This window comes from Aquarana catesbeiana, linkage group LG07 (assembly GCF_042186555.1).
Source record: "Aquarana catesbeiana isolate 2022-GZ linkage group LG07, ASM4218655v1, whole genome shotgun sequence".
In the NCBI taxonomy this organism is placed as follows: Eukaryota; Metazoa; Chordata; class Amphibia; order Anura; family Ranidae; genus Aquarana; species Aquarana catesbeiana.
In genome coordinates, this window is record NC_133330.1 from 233,735,307 (window position 1) to 233,750,365 (window position 15,059).

Consider the following 15,059-nt stretch of genomic DNA (forward strand, 5'->3'; position numbering starts at 1 on the left):
TGTCTGCTGCCCCTCTCTGTCAATCCCTCCACTGGCTTCCGCTCACCCAACAAATTAAATTAAAAATACTAACAACTACTTAAAAAGCCATCCACAATTTAGCCCCCAGCTGCATCACTAGCCTAGTCTCTAAATACCAACCTACTCATTCTCTTAGTTCCGCTCAAGACCTTCTGCTCTCTAGCTCCCTCGTCACCTCCTCCCATGCTCGCCTCCAGGACTTTTCCAAAGCCTCTCCAATCCTATGGAATGCCTTACCCCTGTCCGCTTATCTCCTACTCTATTAGCTTTTAGACGATCCCTGAAAACCCTTCTCTTCAGAGAAGCCTACCCTACCCACTCCTAACAACTGTATTTTCATTTTCTCCATCAGCTCACCCCCACAGCTATTATCTTTTGTTCCAATTGACCCTCCCTTCTAGATTGTAAGCTCTAATGAGCAAGGCCCTGTGATCCCTTTTGTATTGATTTGTATTGTAAGTGTACTGTCAGCCCTCATGTTTTAAAGCGCTGCACAAACTGCTGGCGCTATATAAATCCTGTATAATAATAATAATAATAAAAGGGAAAATCTCTTCACTTTGTAGATATTTCTCCTCCCTTCCTGTTGTATCTTTGGGTCTGGAAGTGGGACACAGAGAGCAAAAAAAAAAAAAAATAGGGGTTTTAACTACAGTATTTCCTACTTTATCCAAAATTAGAAAAAACAAATTGGATATACATCAGTGAGTATGCTTCAGCAGTTTATAATTATTAACATGGTAGCCACCGTTTGCTCCTGTGCCACTCTTGTTTTGTGTGCTTAGATCTGACTTGCCATGAAGTATGCTTCCTGTATGGAGGTTGCATGTGCTTCCCCCATCTCAGTGAGTGCCCCACTTACTGTACCTTCCCAAGTGCTAAAAACATACTTGTAGATTAGTTGTTGCTACAGTATATGTGTTGAATAACTATAGGGCCATTGTAGCCATATTAGAGAACTTCTAACAGCACAGATGAGTGCTGTATTGAAGTACATGATATTTTTGTATTTACACTAATGATTCATTTTTCAGGACAAGCTTTTGAGACATTCACACCCTTCTCCCAGTCAATATAGTACAGGTTGTATTCTATCTATCTATCTATCTATCTATCTATCTATCTATCTATCTATCTATCTATCTATCTATCTATCTATCTGTTTATCTATTTATCTATCTATCATATTTATATTTTTCTTTGTATAATTGGTTTATTATTTTATAAATGCAGACTTGATAGATGGCAAGAAACCCAGCCCATATTGACAATTCATTGTATTTAAAGAGACAATATAATAAATGCTGTGGAAGAATCACTGTTGGGGGTATACATTCATATATGAAGAAAATACACACACCGTAAGTTTTATATATACTATATATATATATTATTATTATTTTTTTTTTTTTTAAACGTAAGTCTTTGCTTAGCAATAAAAAGGTTAAATTCAGCATTGATAGGGCAGTGTCACTTCATGCGGTCACTTGATAACCAACTGATTCTCTCTGGTCTTCAGTGACATATTTTACATCATCTGTCAGGTGGGAAGATTGATCAGACTGAAGCCTCTCTCCAACCTTCTAGCACATAAAACCCTGGGATTTTTTTTCCTCTTGCTCTCTGTAGCTCCTTTGACGTCAGACCTACACACAATAAGCTGTGAATTCTAATGCTTAAGTGAATAGGAGCTTATTGGGAGCTTGAGCAGAGCAAGAGGGATGTTTTTGTATAGGAGCCATTACTGTTTCTGTAAGGCATAATGAATAATTTTCTCTGAATGTGTGGGAACTTGCATTGCTGCAAAGGAGAGAGAGAGAGAGAGAGAGAGAGAGAGAGAGAAAGAGAGGGGGAGAGAGAGAGAGAGAGAGAGAAATAGAGAAATAGAAGGCGAGAAGGGAAAAAAAAGCACCAAATGCTGCACACTCCATAGGTGGCACTAGGGAATGGTACATCAACGCTCTAGGTCTGCAAAAGGAAAATCATTTTGAATCAGCCTGCCTGGAAGAGAGGATTCTGCTGATTAAAAAACAAACATGTCTGCAAAGGAACGGCAAAAGATGAGAGTCACAAAAGACAGCGTCACATTACTCCCATGTTTTTATTTTGTGGAGGTAAGTGAAAATCATATCCTAATTTTTCTTGCCTTATTGCAAGTGATATTAGAAATATTTGTGTTCAGTGGATGTTGCTGATAGAAATGGTGTATATGAATGGTGAAGGATGCTTTTGATTTTTACAATCAATGTTGCTGTGCATGTCACTTTTGTAGATTGCAAGCAACGCTGGTTTTTATCATTACTGCTGTCAAAACCAACATAATGCAGCAGAAGATGTGCAAAAAAAGTGATGTAATATTATCTGATCCTCCGCTAAATAAATATATATAGACAGAGAGAAAGAGAGAGAGAGAGAGAAAGATGTATTATGTCATAGCTATGATATAGATTTGGCTGTTTATATATATATATATATATATATATATATATATATATATATAATGCACATATAATAACATGCACTTACAGATTAAGTCAGTCCTTTTTTATTGGTTTGCTCACTTGCTTTAATATATGCAGTTACAAAATGATGTAACCGGCTAGAAAGGCTAAAATGCAAATACTGTGCTGAGTATGAATAAATTCATGAATTTATCTAAGTAAATCTGTTAAAGGATACCTGCCAATTGAATCATCATTTTGGAAATGTGAGTCCTAGTATCACGTATTGTGTAATAGTATATAATTATTGCTATTACTGTTGCTGATAATAGTGGAACATTTGAAGCTTGTTTAGCCAATAGTCAATACAGATTCAGTTGGTTGGATTTTGTTTTTTTGGCAGAGAGCCCTTTTTGTTGTTTGAAGACTTCACTGGGTTGGTTAATGATGACAATAGCCCATGAAAGATGGCACAGAGTTGATAATAATCTTTAATTTAAAGGACTGGTTATAATATGGTTTAGCAGAAAATGGGGAGTTTATTGAGGAGGTAATGAAGGTCACAAATATTTTCCTGTTTTTAAGGCCATGCTGAATCTATTGAACAATTCTCCAGTATTTATAGGATGGTAATTGCAATGTGTTGTAGAGTTCAGCAACAGGGCATATTTACTGTCATTTGTGCATGTGTTATGTCAGATTCCCGTAGGTTGGGTAGCTTTGCCAGTTAAAGACAGACCTTAAGCCAAACTCCATGTGTTGTCAACCATACATTTTTTGCACAAATGGCAAAAAAAAAGTGTTAAAAATAATGTTTAACATTTTAAAAAACAGCTAGTCATCTCACATGTCATATATTTTTATAAAGTGATATATAAAAACTTTAAACCTACCAAGTAGGCCCACCGTGGGAGCCTTAGAGAAGGAGAATGAAAGAACAGAAGTTGGTGTCTAGACTAATTTTGATTAGATGTAAAAATAGTGCCAAGGAATATGAATGTACCTGTTGAGCCAGTGATAGTTTACTACAAAAAAAAAAAAAACGCTTTCCCATAGACTGTGGCTTCTTGGTCTAGCAGATCAGTGAATGTTTGCATTTAGATTTATTCTGGCTGTTACCTTTTAATCCTTTTTCAGCAATCTAAAAACAAAAAGTTCGGAAAAGTTTGACCTCTTACAAGTTTGTGTGATTTTATGAGTGTGATATGGATATTGGATTGTAAGCTTATTAAAGGGCAAGGACAGATATGAATTGTTCTAGTTTCTATAAAAAAACAATACTCAATATGGTTATATATAGGCTTTATAAATACTGGAAATAAATAAATATATTACTTGCAAATGACAGGAGGAAGATGTAGGTCAGTCAAGGCCACCCTGACTCACTGTAGTTGGTTGACTAACAAATGTTCACCTTGCAAAGTAAATGCTCATTAAGTTGATAAGAGGAAGATCTGTTCACTTTGAATACTATGAATACTCAATCAAATGCAAGAGAAAAAAATCAAGCTGGAAAATATCAAGATTTTCTTGCACATTATTGTACATTTGAAGTGAACACTAAGTTGGGTAAATATTCTCAACTCCACAACATTAAGTAATCGCTCAAACTACAAAAATGAACTTCAGAGTTATTTTTTAAATATATATTTTTTCAGCCACACCATATTTTGATGAAGCTTCGGAACCCTTAGTGAAACATGTTTTTAGGACATAATGTGCATACATTTGATAATGGAATAATCAAATTTATAATATTTTTTTTCACACACTGACAGGCTGTAATGAATAGTCCAGTCATATGATCATAGAATCTGACAGTGCATACTGTGTGGCTGCTTTCATTGCCTTGGTTGGCAATTTCTCAGTTTGACACTGTAGGCCATATGTGTGCATGTCATATTTGGAAGAGAATAGTGTATGACTTAGGAGCAGCCGCAGGAAAGAAATATCTATGAAAACGGAAACTTGTAAGCTGTGTGGACTGGCATGGTTTACAGTTCTCTACAGTTCCTCATTACGTGTGCCACACCAAGATACATAATGAACCAATAAACTTTTGACCTGCTGATATGGACAAGATAGCAAATTAATTTGTTACTATTTTGTTATGTCTGTGTTGGTCAACGTCTATGGCCTGGTTTTCCTCTTTAGCAGGTTGTAAGAAGGTGAATTAATATCAATTTAAGGGCTGTGCAAAGGTCCCATTTATATTAAATGGAAATGTTCAAGATTGTACTAGTATTTCCAGTCTTTGATTCAGATTCATTGAAACAGACAGTAGTTGTGGTGGATGTTAGTCTTATGTTTAAAGTGTCTAGGATAACAAATGTTTTATGCCCATAGCAACCAGTCTCTCTTTCATTCATTTACTGCATTATGGGCAAGAATACATTTTCTTCTTGTAGACGCTTTGATAAAAAGGGCCCAAAGTAAGTTACTTACATAGCTGTAGAACCTCCATTATATCAGTATCAGTATCACCCACCTTTGCATACCATCATTTTTTGTTACTTTGTTGGTGTGTATAATAAACAAACCTCTATAAATAGTGTTATTGATTAGGAAGAAAATAGCCCAATGGCTAGTAAAGTGTATATACTGCCAAAACATTTTTCATTGTTGTTTTAAATATTATATGGAAGGGTCAGAAACCCAGTCAGGTAGGTTCATCCTCTCTGTTTGTCATAATAAAAGACGTAAAGTGATGGGAAATGCAAAATTCAAAGTTGTCAACTAAAGAGCAGAAGAGGAGAAATCTTCCACAGGTGACACCTGCTCTGAGGGGAGTTCCCTAGAGATTTTCTCTCTCTTCCTGCTGCATCACCAAGGCAGCTAGTAAAGAAAAATCTTCCCAATGGGACACAGGTAACATGAAGTAAACTTACAAGGGTTTTAACCCTTCTCTTCTCTATCCAAAACAAATTCAAAAGGTTTTGTCCATACATTCACTTCAATACCACTGACTATCATTTCGATAATAGTCAGTAAGTAATTCATTACTGATGTCATCCATGACAATGTGAATAATTTTATGCAATAATAATCTGACCAGTAAGCTATTATATTAGCTGGGCATGTAATTTCTTGAAAGAAATGTGTCCAGTTCACCTACAAGTAACTAATGACTTAGTCACTACCAGTCAATTCAAAGACATGATAAAATGGAAGCATTCTTGTGTCAGGGAATAGGTATTAGTCTGGTTTCACATCTTTGAGCTACAGAAATGTGCACAATAGCACAAACACAAGAAAACTGTGTGTGTCGAGCATTGGGATGTTGCAGTGCTATTCATTCTTAATTGCACCCCAATGCAGCTTACTAACACACATGTGTTTTAGCACACCATAATGCACAGTAATGCACTACCATGCATTACCTTTCAAATAAATGTACATACACATGTTTTGAGGCTTTTTATTGTGTTAAGGACTCCTATCAAATGAATGACCTGCCTTAATACAATACACATTAATAGGCAAAGAAACGCACATCAACATGCTTTGTGTTAGCGCACCACAAAGGTGTGAACCCAATCTAACAGAGTTGCAACCACTCACTAAAATACCCAGAATAAAAGGATTATAAAGTATCTTCAAAATCATCAGGAACTCATGATGATATGTATTTCTGCTAAGTGAGTTTAATGACTTCATGGCTGCTATTATTGAAAATGACTCAGCCTTCTTCTTAAAGAGGAACTAAACTCTGAAAGTTGTGCCCAAAATGTCAGCTAAAGGGCAAAGGATTAGTCACAGTATTGCCTGTGGTCGTGCTGTATGCAGCTGATCTTTCCTCGTTACTGACTTACCATGACTTGTTCCACACTGTATCTCTATGTAGAGGTGGCCATCTTAGTAGAGACAGGGATTTTCTCCCTCATATCAGAGCCTGCAACATGAAAAATGAGAAACAGAGTAATAATATCACCAAATCTCACTCTAGCAGTCAAAGGCAAAAGAGCCAGATCTCACAGTGTGGGTATACGGTTATAAGGTTGTAGACCCAGGAGTTGGGTTGCCACCTCTGCTCTGGCAAAATAAAGAATATGGCAGAGTAGGGGTGGGGATAATAGTGGTACAGGTAGTGCATTGTGGTGTACTGTGTTTACTGAGCTGAAGGGCACTCAATGGATAATGGCACCTAGAACGCTTAGTCTACAACCATCTTAGCTTCTGCCTCAGTGAAAATAACCTTCTTGACCCCTTACATTCTGGCTTTCACTCGCAGCACTCCATTGAAACTGCCTTACTAAAACTCACTAACTATTTACTAACTGCTAAAACCAACAGCCAGTACTCCATACTCCTACTACTTGACCTTTCTGTGGCCATTGATACTGTTGACCACCCGCTCCTTCTAAAGAAACTACATTCCCTTGGCCTGCAAGATTCTACTCTATCCTGGTTCTCTGCCTATTTATCACAGCACTCCTTCAGTGTCACCTACAACTCTGTCTCCTCCTCTCCATTGCCCCTTTCTGTGGGGGTCCCCCAAGGCTCTTTTCTTGGACCCCCTTCTCTTCTCTATCTATACCTCCTCCGTTGGTCACTTGATAACCGCCCATGGCTTCTAATACCACTTATACGCTGATGACACCCAAATCTATCTGTCTACTCCTCACCTCACTCCTTCATTCTCCTCTCGCATTATTAACTTACTAACTGACATATCAACATGGATGCCGCACCACTTCCTTAAACTAAATCTCTCTAAAATTGAGCTAATAATATTCCCCCCACCCGTGCCCCCCTTCATGACTTTTCCATCAAAATCAACAATGCAACTATCAGTCCCTCCCCTCATGCCAGGGTACTAGGTGTAATGTTAGACTCTGACCAATCATTGTCAAAAGTTTGTAGAATTCACCTCCGTAACATCTCTAAAATTCACCCCTTTTAAACAAATGAAACCACCAAGCTCCTCATTCGCTCCCTTGTTATCTCTTGCCTTGACTATTGCAACTCCCTTCTCATTGGCCTGCCTCTCCATAATCTTTCCCCTCTTCAGTCTATCATAAATGCTGCTGCCAGACTTATACACTTTGCCAACCGCTCAGTGTCTGCCAACCCTCTCCTCCAATCCCTACACTGGCTCCCAATCATCCAGCGAATTCAATTCAAAATACTAACCACAACATACAAAGCCATTCTCAACTCTGCCCCAAGCTACATCACCAATCTTGTCTCCAAATATCACCCAAATCGTCTCTCCGCTCTTCTCAAGACCTCCTACTCTCAAGGTCTCTCGTCTCCTCCTCTCATGCTCGTCTCCAGGATTTCTCCAGAGCCTCTCCCATCCTCTGGAACTCACTACTTCCACCTGTCCGGCTATCCCCTACTCTTGCTACCTTCAGGCGATCCCTGAAAACTCATCTCTTCAGGAAAGCCTAACACATCTCCAACTAATCTCCTACCAGTTCCATCAGCTCATTCCCCACAGTTACAACCTTTTGTATCACCTGCCCCTCCCTATTAGATTGTAAGCTCTTCTGAGTAGGGCCCTCTTAATCCTCTTGTATTTTATTGTATTATAACTGTATTGTCTCCTTTTTTTTGTAAAGTGCTGCGTAAACTGTTGGCACTATATAAATCCTGTATAATAATAATAATAAAAATTCTCTTCTTGGCGCCATAGTGAAACCCCCCCTTTTCACATCAGAAGCCCTCCTTCACATCAAAAGCTCTCCCCTCCTCCTTCACATCAGAGCCTCCTCTTTCATAAGTAAGGAAGTATAGCAGTAGAGGTGCAGCTGGCATATATGGCATAGATAGCATAGTAGGTTTAAAAGGCATATCAAACACATAGAAGGAAACATGTCAGTAGAGTCAGCATTTATTACAGAGGTAATATATATAACTACAGTATATGAGTGAAACCCATACCAGTAATACAGAAACAGGCATGTCATTTCAGGGACAGCTGGCATACATGGAGAAGTGGCACAAAAAGGGTGAGAGCCATAATAGTCACACAGAAGAATGTATGACAGTTTAGGGACAACCAGCATATATAAGAGAGTTGGCATATTTAGGGTCAGAGTCACACCAGTCACACAAAATGAATCATGGAAGTACAGTGGCAGCACATCTTCATGGCATGGTGGTACAAAAAGGGTGAGGGCCATGACAGTCTGTGGGCAGGGGACGTTCACTTGCACATGGCTGTCACATGCAGCCATACCCCAGAAACATGCAGGTTTGCAGGCTGTAGCGACTGTACAACACACCCCAGACTTTCCATTGTACAGGTGGTGGCCAAGGGCCTACACTTCCCATCCTCCTGACCTTGTATAGTTAACCCTTTACCTCCCAGGAGTACTCATTGGCTAGAGATAGCCAATTAAGCCACTTATCTATTAAATACTAGTTGAAAGTAATTGATTTGAGTTGTTGATATAGAGTAATCCATATAATATCATAAAATGAAACTGTCCAGATATTAAATGTGGTATAAGGTGGTTTCTTCTTTGGAGGAGCTTGCACCCATGGTGAGAATTTAAGCTGATTCTCATTATTCCCCACTGTTAGACCACTAGCTCACCATTCTTTTTCCCCAGAGGGTGAACCAAGTAGAACATTAACTCCTGGCTTGCTGTCCCTCAGGGCCGAAACTAGGGGGGGGGAGGGCAGGGGGGGGGCATGTGCCCCAGGTGCCACACTGAGAGTGGTGCCACTGACCCGGAGACCAGCGTAGAAACGTAGGATGTGCTAGAGCAAGCACCTGCACTGCAGTTCCTTGCAGGGTGACACTATGTTCTGCTCCTCTATCTCTCTCTGCTGGCTACCTATACAAGTTGCAGAGCTGCACAGAGACATCCTTGACCAGTCCCTTCTTTCTATCCCAGGACTTGTCTTCTGTCAAGTCGCCAAAGAAGTTGTGGTTGCGGCCAGCAATCTCCCTCCTCCCCCTTTTTTCCCCTGTGCTTCTATCAGTGTCAAAGAACTTGCAGTTGCAGCTTCCTTTGGGCTCCTCTCACTGACAGTGAGGATGGCAGGATTATGAGTTTTTTGGGTGAAGGAGCTTCATGAACAAGGCTGCCTGCTGTACACTCAGGAGGGGACACAGTGACTGGTAAGGGGGTGGAGGCAGGTAAGGGTTAAGGATGAATTATTCTGACTGATTGGGGGGGTGAATGATATGTGCTGGGGGGGATTTTGGAGGGTAGAAGACTTGTCTGGGGGGTTCTGATATGAAATCCGCCCCCTCAAACCCACCTTCTAGCACAAGTCCTTTCCCCTCCCAATGCACCCCCAGCACATATCCTCTTATCCCCCCCCACACTCACATCTAAGAGAAGCCAACTGCTGTAGAGGGGGCAAATGGAACATCTGAGACCCCAGGGCATGTGCCCCAGCCTCCAGGTGTTCATGCTAGCACGCCCCTGTCAGTTATGTTAAGGCCAGTTCACACTGTCCACACACTAAACTGCAGTGGTTTAGTGTGTGGGCAGTGCTCCCTTCCAGTGAGCTGGGGGTAGGGGGCAGTGTGATGTGCATTTTACCGCATCACACAGCTCCCTTTTTTTCTTTCTTTTTCTTTTAGTAAGAGCTTTCATTAATGTCACTATACAGCTGCACAGCGCAATGCGCTGCTGTTCAGTGACATGCAATGCCTTCCTGTGTGCTGCGATAAAATGTAGCAACGTTAGGGCCACTTCTAAATTAAATTTGCTATGTGCATTGTTAGTCTGTTCCATCACCTCCCTAAAACCCACAAGGGAATTTCTCCCTTGATGGGTCACCCCATAGTAGCTGGAATTGGTTCCCTCAATGAGAATTTGGGTCTTTGGGTGGATTGCCAGTTACAGCCATTGGTTAAAAAATTGCCCTGTTATTTGAGGGACACCAAGCACTTACTTAATCTATGTGACAAAACGAAGTGGGTGGAGGGGGATATATGGATTAGGTGTGCCGTATCCAGCTTGTACTCTTCCATACCACATGCTTTAGAACTAAGGGCGGTCGAATACTTTTTGGACAACTATAGTGGATACACATGCATACACAAGGAGTATATCTTAGACTGTTTAGATTATCTCTTGACACACAATTTCTTTTCTTTTGATGGGGCTTTTTACCTTGGTTTCACCCTCTCTCGCCAACCTATACATGGGTTAGTGGGAGAGGGTACGCATCTTTGGATATACTAATTCATTTCATCTGGCTACGAGATTTTATTGTCGATATATAGACGATTTGTTGTTTACCTGTTTGAATACTGTGGGGAATTTTTTTTATAATATTTAAATAATAATGATTTGAACCTGTTATCACGGGCAATCTGGATAGCAAGTCCATTCCTTTTCTTGATGTCACTTTGTTTAATTAGTCAGACCGTATTGGTTCCATGCTTTATAGGAAACCACTATCAGAGAACACTCTTCTTCGTGCAGACTCTGGGCACCCTGGCCATGTGACTTGTGGGCTACCAGTTGGCCAATTTTTGAGGTTGCGCAGGGTCTGCAGTGAGGAGAGGGACTTCCAGAGAGAAAAAGGGAAAATCTGCAATAGGTTTCTTGATCGAGGTTATGGGTTGTCTACATTAAATAGAGCTCAAAATATTGCGGAGGCTATGCCTAGAAAAAACGTATTATCACAAAAACATAGATGTAAATCTAATTTAGCTGACACTCTTATTTTCTCCACTCTGTTTAGCAAGGCGTTTGCTAAAATTAGAAGAATCATGAAACGTCATATGCCCATTTTATTTCAAGATAAATGCTATGAGAATATTATATCTAATGGTTTTAAGATGATATCCCGACGGGCTCCTTCTTTGGCGAACTCCCTGTCTCCCAGTAATTTCAGTTCTAGTACTCGTAGTAGGACATGGTTGGATTTCACTGGGACATTTAAATGTGGAAGTACCAGTTGTCCGTGTTGTCCTCGTTTGATACAAAGTGACCAGATTTATTCTATTGCAAATCATAGATCTTTTAAAAATAAATCTTTTATAAATTGTAATACCAGAAATGTTGTCTATTTGATAATGTGTAACATTTTTGCAATTCAATATGTAGGATGCACAACAAGGAGGCTTCGGGACCGTTTACATGTCTATGACATTGAGAAAGAACCAGGGCTTTTTTTCTGCCGGAACGCGGCGGAATGCAGTTCCGGCACCTATGGCAGCCCTCTGTGCTCTGACATGCCATGTAACACAATAGCCGGTAGAGGAAGTTTTCTGCACAACTTACTTCCTCTACTGGCTTCTCTGTGCTAGCCAAGGTGAGTCCGGTGTTCCATCAGATATGGTGACCCGTTGATCGGGTCGGGTCACAGCATTGCAGCTCCTTGTGGCCATCCAAGAGGCAGCTTCCATCCCCGTCTGCCGCCTCCACAGCTACTCTGATAGTTCCGATGGGCGGAGCTCTCAGATTGTCACTTTACTGTGACAAGTTTGAAAGAAAAGAGCCCGCGCATACCATAGAGCAGTGGCTGCTTTCCAGAGGAGGAGGTAAGGGGGCTGTGAAATGGGGGAGGGGAAGAGCTTTTGGGAGAGTGAACATGGACAGAGAGAACGTGAAAGTGAGGTTTTGGGGAATTTGTACAGAGGAGTACTGGGGGGTTTATCTGTGCAATAAAAAATGAAGAGAGCTGGAGGGACATTTTAGCAGAGAGGATAGCTGGGGGGTTAGTAGGGAGGAGAACTGGGGAGTGGGGAATCAAGTAGAGAGGGAAGCTTGGGGGGGGGATTTTGCAGAGGGGGGAACTGGGTAAGTATGTGGTGAGTGAGGATTTAAGCAGATAGGGGAGCTGGGGGCAAATTTCTGCGAGGAGGTCTGGGAAAGGGGGAGATTTGTGCAGAGAGGAGAGCTGGGCAAGGGGGAGATTTGTGCAGAGAGGAGAGCTGGGAAAGGGGGAGATTTGTGCAGAGAGGAGAGCTGGGAAAGGGGGAGATTTGTGCATAGAGGAGAGCTGGGAAAGGGGGAGATGTGTGCAGAGAGGAGAGCTGTGAAAGGGGGAGATTTGTGCAGAGAGGAGAGCTGTGAAAGGGGGAGATTTGTGCAGAGAGGAGAGCTGGGAAAGGGGGGAAATTTGTGCAGAGAGGAGAGCTGGGAAGGGGGGAGATTTGTGCAGAAAGGGGGATTTCTACTTATTACCATTATTTGGTGCTGCTGTACTTCTCTACCCTAAGGCAGGCGTGCTTGGGGGTGGAGTTTGGGCGTGGTTGGGGGCAGGAAGTTCCTACACCTTTTCTCTGAGAAAAAAAGCCCTGGAAAGAACATAATACTAATGTGGCTAGACACTTTAATGGAGTCCATGGAGGGGATACCTTACTGTTGCAAATTCAGGGTGTTGAAAGGACATCAACGCCAGGAGGGGTGGTGACAGTTTAAGGACCCTATGCAAACGTGAGGTATTCTGGATTTTTTCATTACAGACTAGAATTCCTATGGGCCTTAATTTTGAATGGGATTCAACACACATGGTTAATTATAATATATATCTTTATGATTCTTTCATCATTTATGGAACGTGATCTACTATTCCACAAAAAGTCGTTTTTTTGCTTTTTTGTGAGTTTAGTTGTTCCGCCATAAACCATTTTGGATGGGACACATGCTCGCATTTTAGGATATAACAACTGGTGTGTTTGCTTTGGTTTTATTTTTATAGTTTTATTTTCATTCTTGTTTTGTTTTGTTTCTGCTGTATCAATTTTTGTTTCTCCAATTTTTTGTACTTTTTTTTGTTTCAATTTGTTCTTTTTGGACACTCACATTTATATTTATATTTACCTATCTTTTTTCTTTATAGATACTTTTTTTCATGTTTTGAGAAGTCTGTGTTCCTGTGTTCCTTTGGTCTGTTTTGGATCATGTGTAATCATTTATATATGAGAACAAAAAAATGGAAAACAGCATGGTTCTGAAAAAGCACGATAGTCATGTGAAACGCGTCACCTCGTTTCCCCTGCTGTATACCATTGTATGCTGTTGATTTAAAATTTTTGAATAAATTGCTATTGCATCGTGTATAGGAGTGCTGCCATCCTTAATTTTTTACCTGCATTGTTATGTATCGTTTTAAGTATTACCTGAACTGGTTTGTGAGCAGCTATGATTGTCTTTTTAAAGGGAGGTGTAACGTGTAACATGCTCCAGACCCCTGATTCCTCCCCTCCTTGTGACAGTGGGTGGGGGATTTTTTTCAAAATAGCGTGTCTCCGCCCACACAGCCACATCAATCAATTACAGCAATCTGTAAAAGAGAGAACTACAAGTACTGTCTTCCACTGCAACTGATAGCTTGTAGTTCTGAAAGAACTGCAAGGGCACTGATTAGGGCTTTCATAGTTCATTCACAAGTCCTGCAGCTTGTAAACAGTCAGTCCGTATTGGAAGTATGGTCTGAAAGCTGCAGGGCTTGTCTGCAGGAGCCTGACATTGCACCCCCGATCCACTGATCAGGGGTGTAATGCTTTCCAGGCTCTTAAAGGAAAAAATAATCAATTCAATTTTTGTTTCCAGCAAAAATATGCGCATTTATAGAGATTTTTAATATAATTTGTAGTGTTTACATTGCCTTGAAAGTCCCAGCCACCAATTGTGTTTTGTATAGCTATTGTGACATAGCTATAGGTACAAGCATCTCCCACACAAGGCTAACAGTGCACAATCCAAAAATGTAATTGAGGCCCAGAACAGTAGTATAAAAATCTTGTCACAGTGACTATACCACAATAAGCCTAACCATGGTGTGCAGCCATTTGTTCTCCATACATAAGTTCCACGAAAGTGAGCTGGGGTGAGCACCCATGAGTGGAGTCCAATTAACATAACTACATCACCTGAAGCGGCACACCTCTAACTCTGTCAGGCCAGCTCCAGCCTCAGTGCCAGTGGTGAAAGCAGCCTAGACTGCACCTGCCTCTCCTTGACTCTCAGGACACTTAGGCACTGGGGTACGTGCATCAGGCAAGGCTCCAATAGAGTAGTCCAGAGTTGTAGACAGAACAGCTTCAGCTACTTGGTAAGAAAGTGAGGCTATCCTAAAAGTGTGCTTTGTGGGTCACTCCACAAGCAGGCAGGAGCTCAAATGACAGGGTTCTGCACACCTCACACTGAGCCTAGAGTTTCACCTCTTCTGATACAGCTCCACACAGCCAACACAACGGCAGCAGAGAATCTTCCCTGGCACCATGGAGCAGGGCCATTTCTGACACATGTCAGAACAAAGTCCCATATTACCAGCACTCACCATAGAAACTGCACAGCAAATCACATACTCCCAATAGATGGCTCCTCTTCGTGGCATACAGTTCATCTTTCACAACTTTACAGTCCTGCCTTAACACACATTCTTCTCCACATGGCAGCTAATCAAATGGTGCCCTTCAGCTGGAGGCCCACCTCTCATGTGAATTCTTGGTTGGAAGCCTGACCCTTGAAGTTGCAACAGTCAATCCTGCCAATTATGGCAAAATGTGGGCAGGGCTGGCTTGCTTGTTGTCATATGCAGCCAAACCCTGGCCCAGAAAAATGCTGATTACTGGGCTCTACCGATTGTACAGTCTGCTCATTGCACAGATGGTGGCCAAGAGCCTACACATCCTCCTGACCTTGTATGGTTAACCCCTTAACTCCCTGG

At 41.2% G+C, this 15,059-nt stretch overlaps 1 protein-coding gene across 1 annotated transcript in view; it reads left to right on the forward strand.

The window, feature by feature from the left end:
• The first annotated feature begins 1,524 nt into the window (after window positions 1-1,524).
• PLPPR4 (phospholipid phosphatase related 4) overlaps window positions 1,525-15,059 on the forward strand; it is a 227,179-nt gene continuing 213,644 nt past the window's right edge. Inside the window, exon 1 of the mRNA XM_073593104.1 lies at window positions 1,525-2,135. Within this exon, the coding sequence (XP_073449205.1) occupies window positions 2,058-2,135 (78 nt within the window). The 5' untranslated portion in view covers window positions 1,525-2,057. The remainder of the gene's footprint in view (window positions 2,136-15,059) is intronic.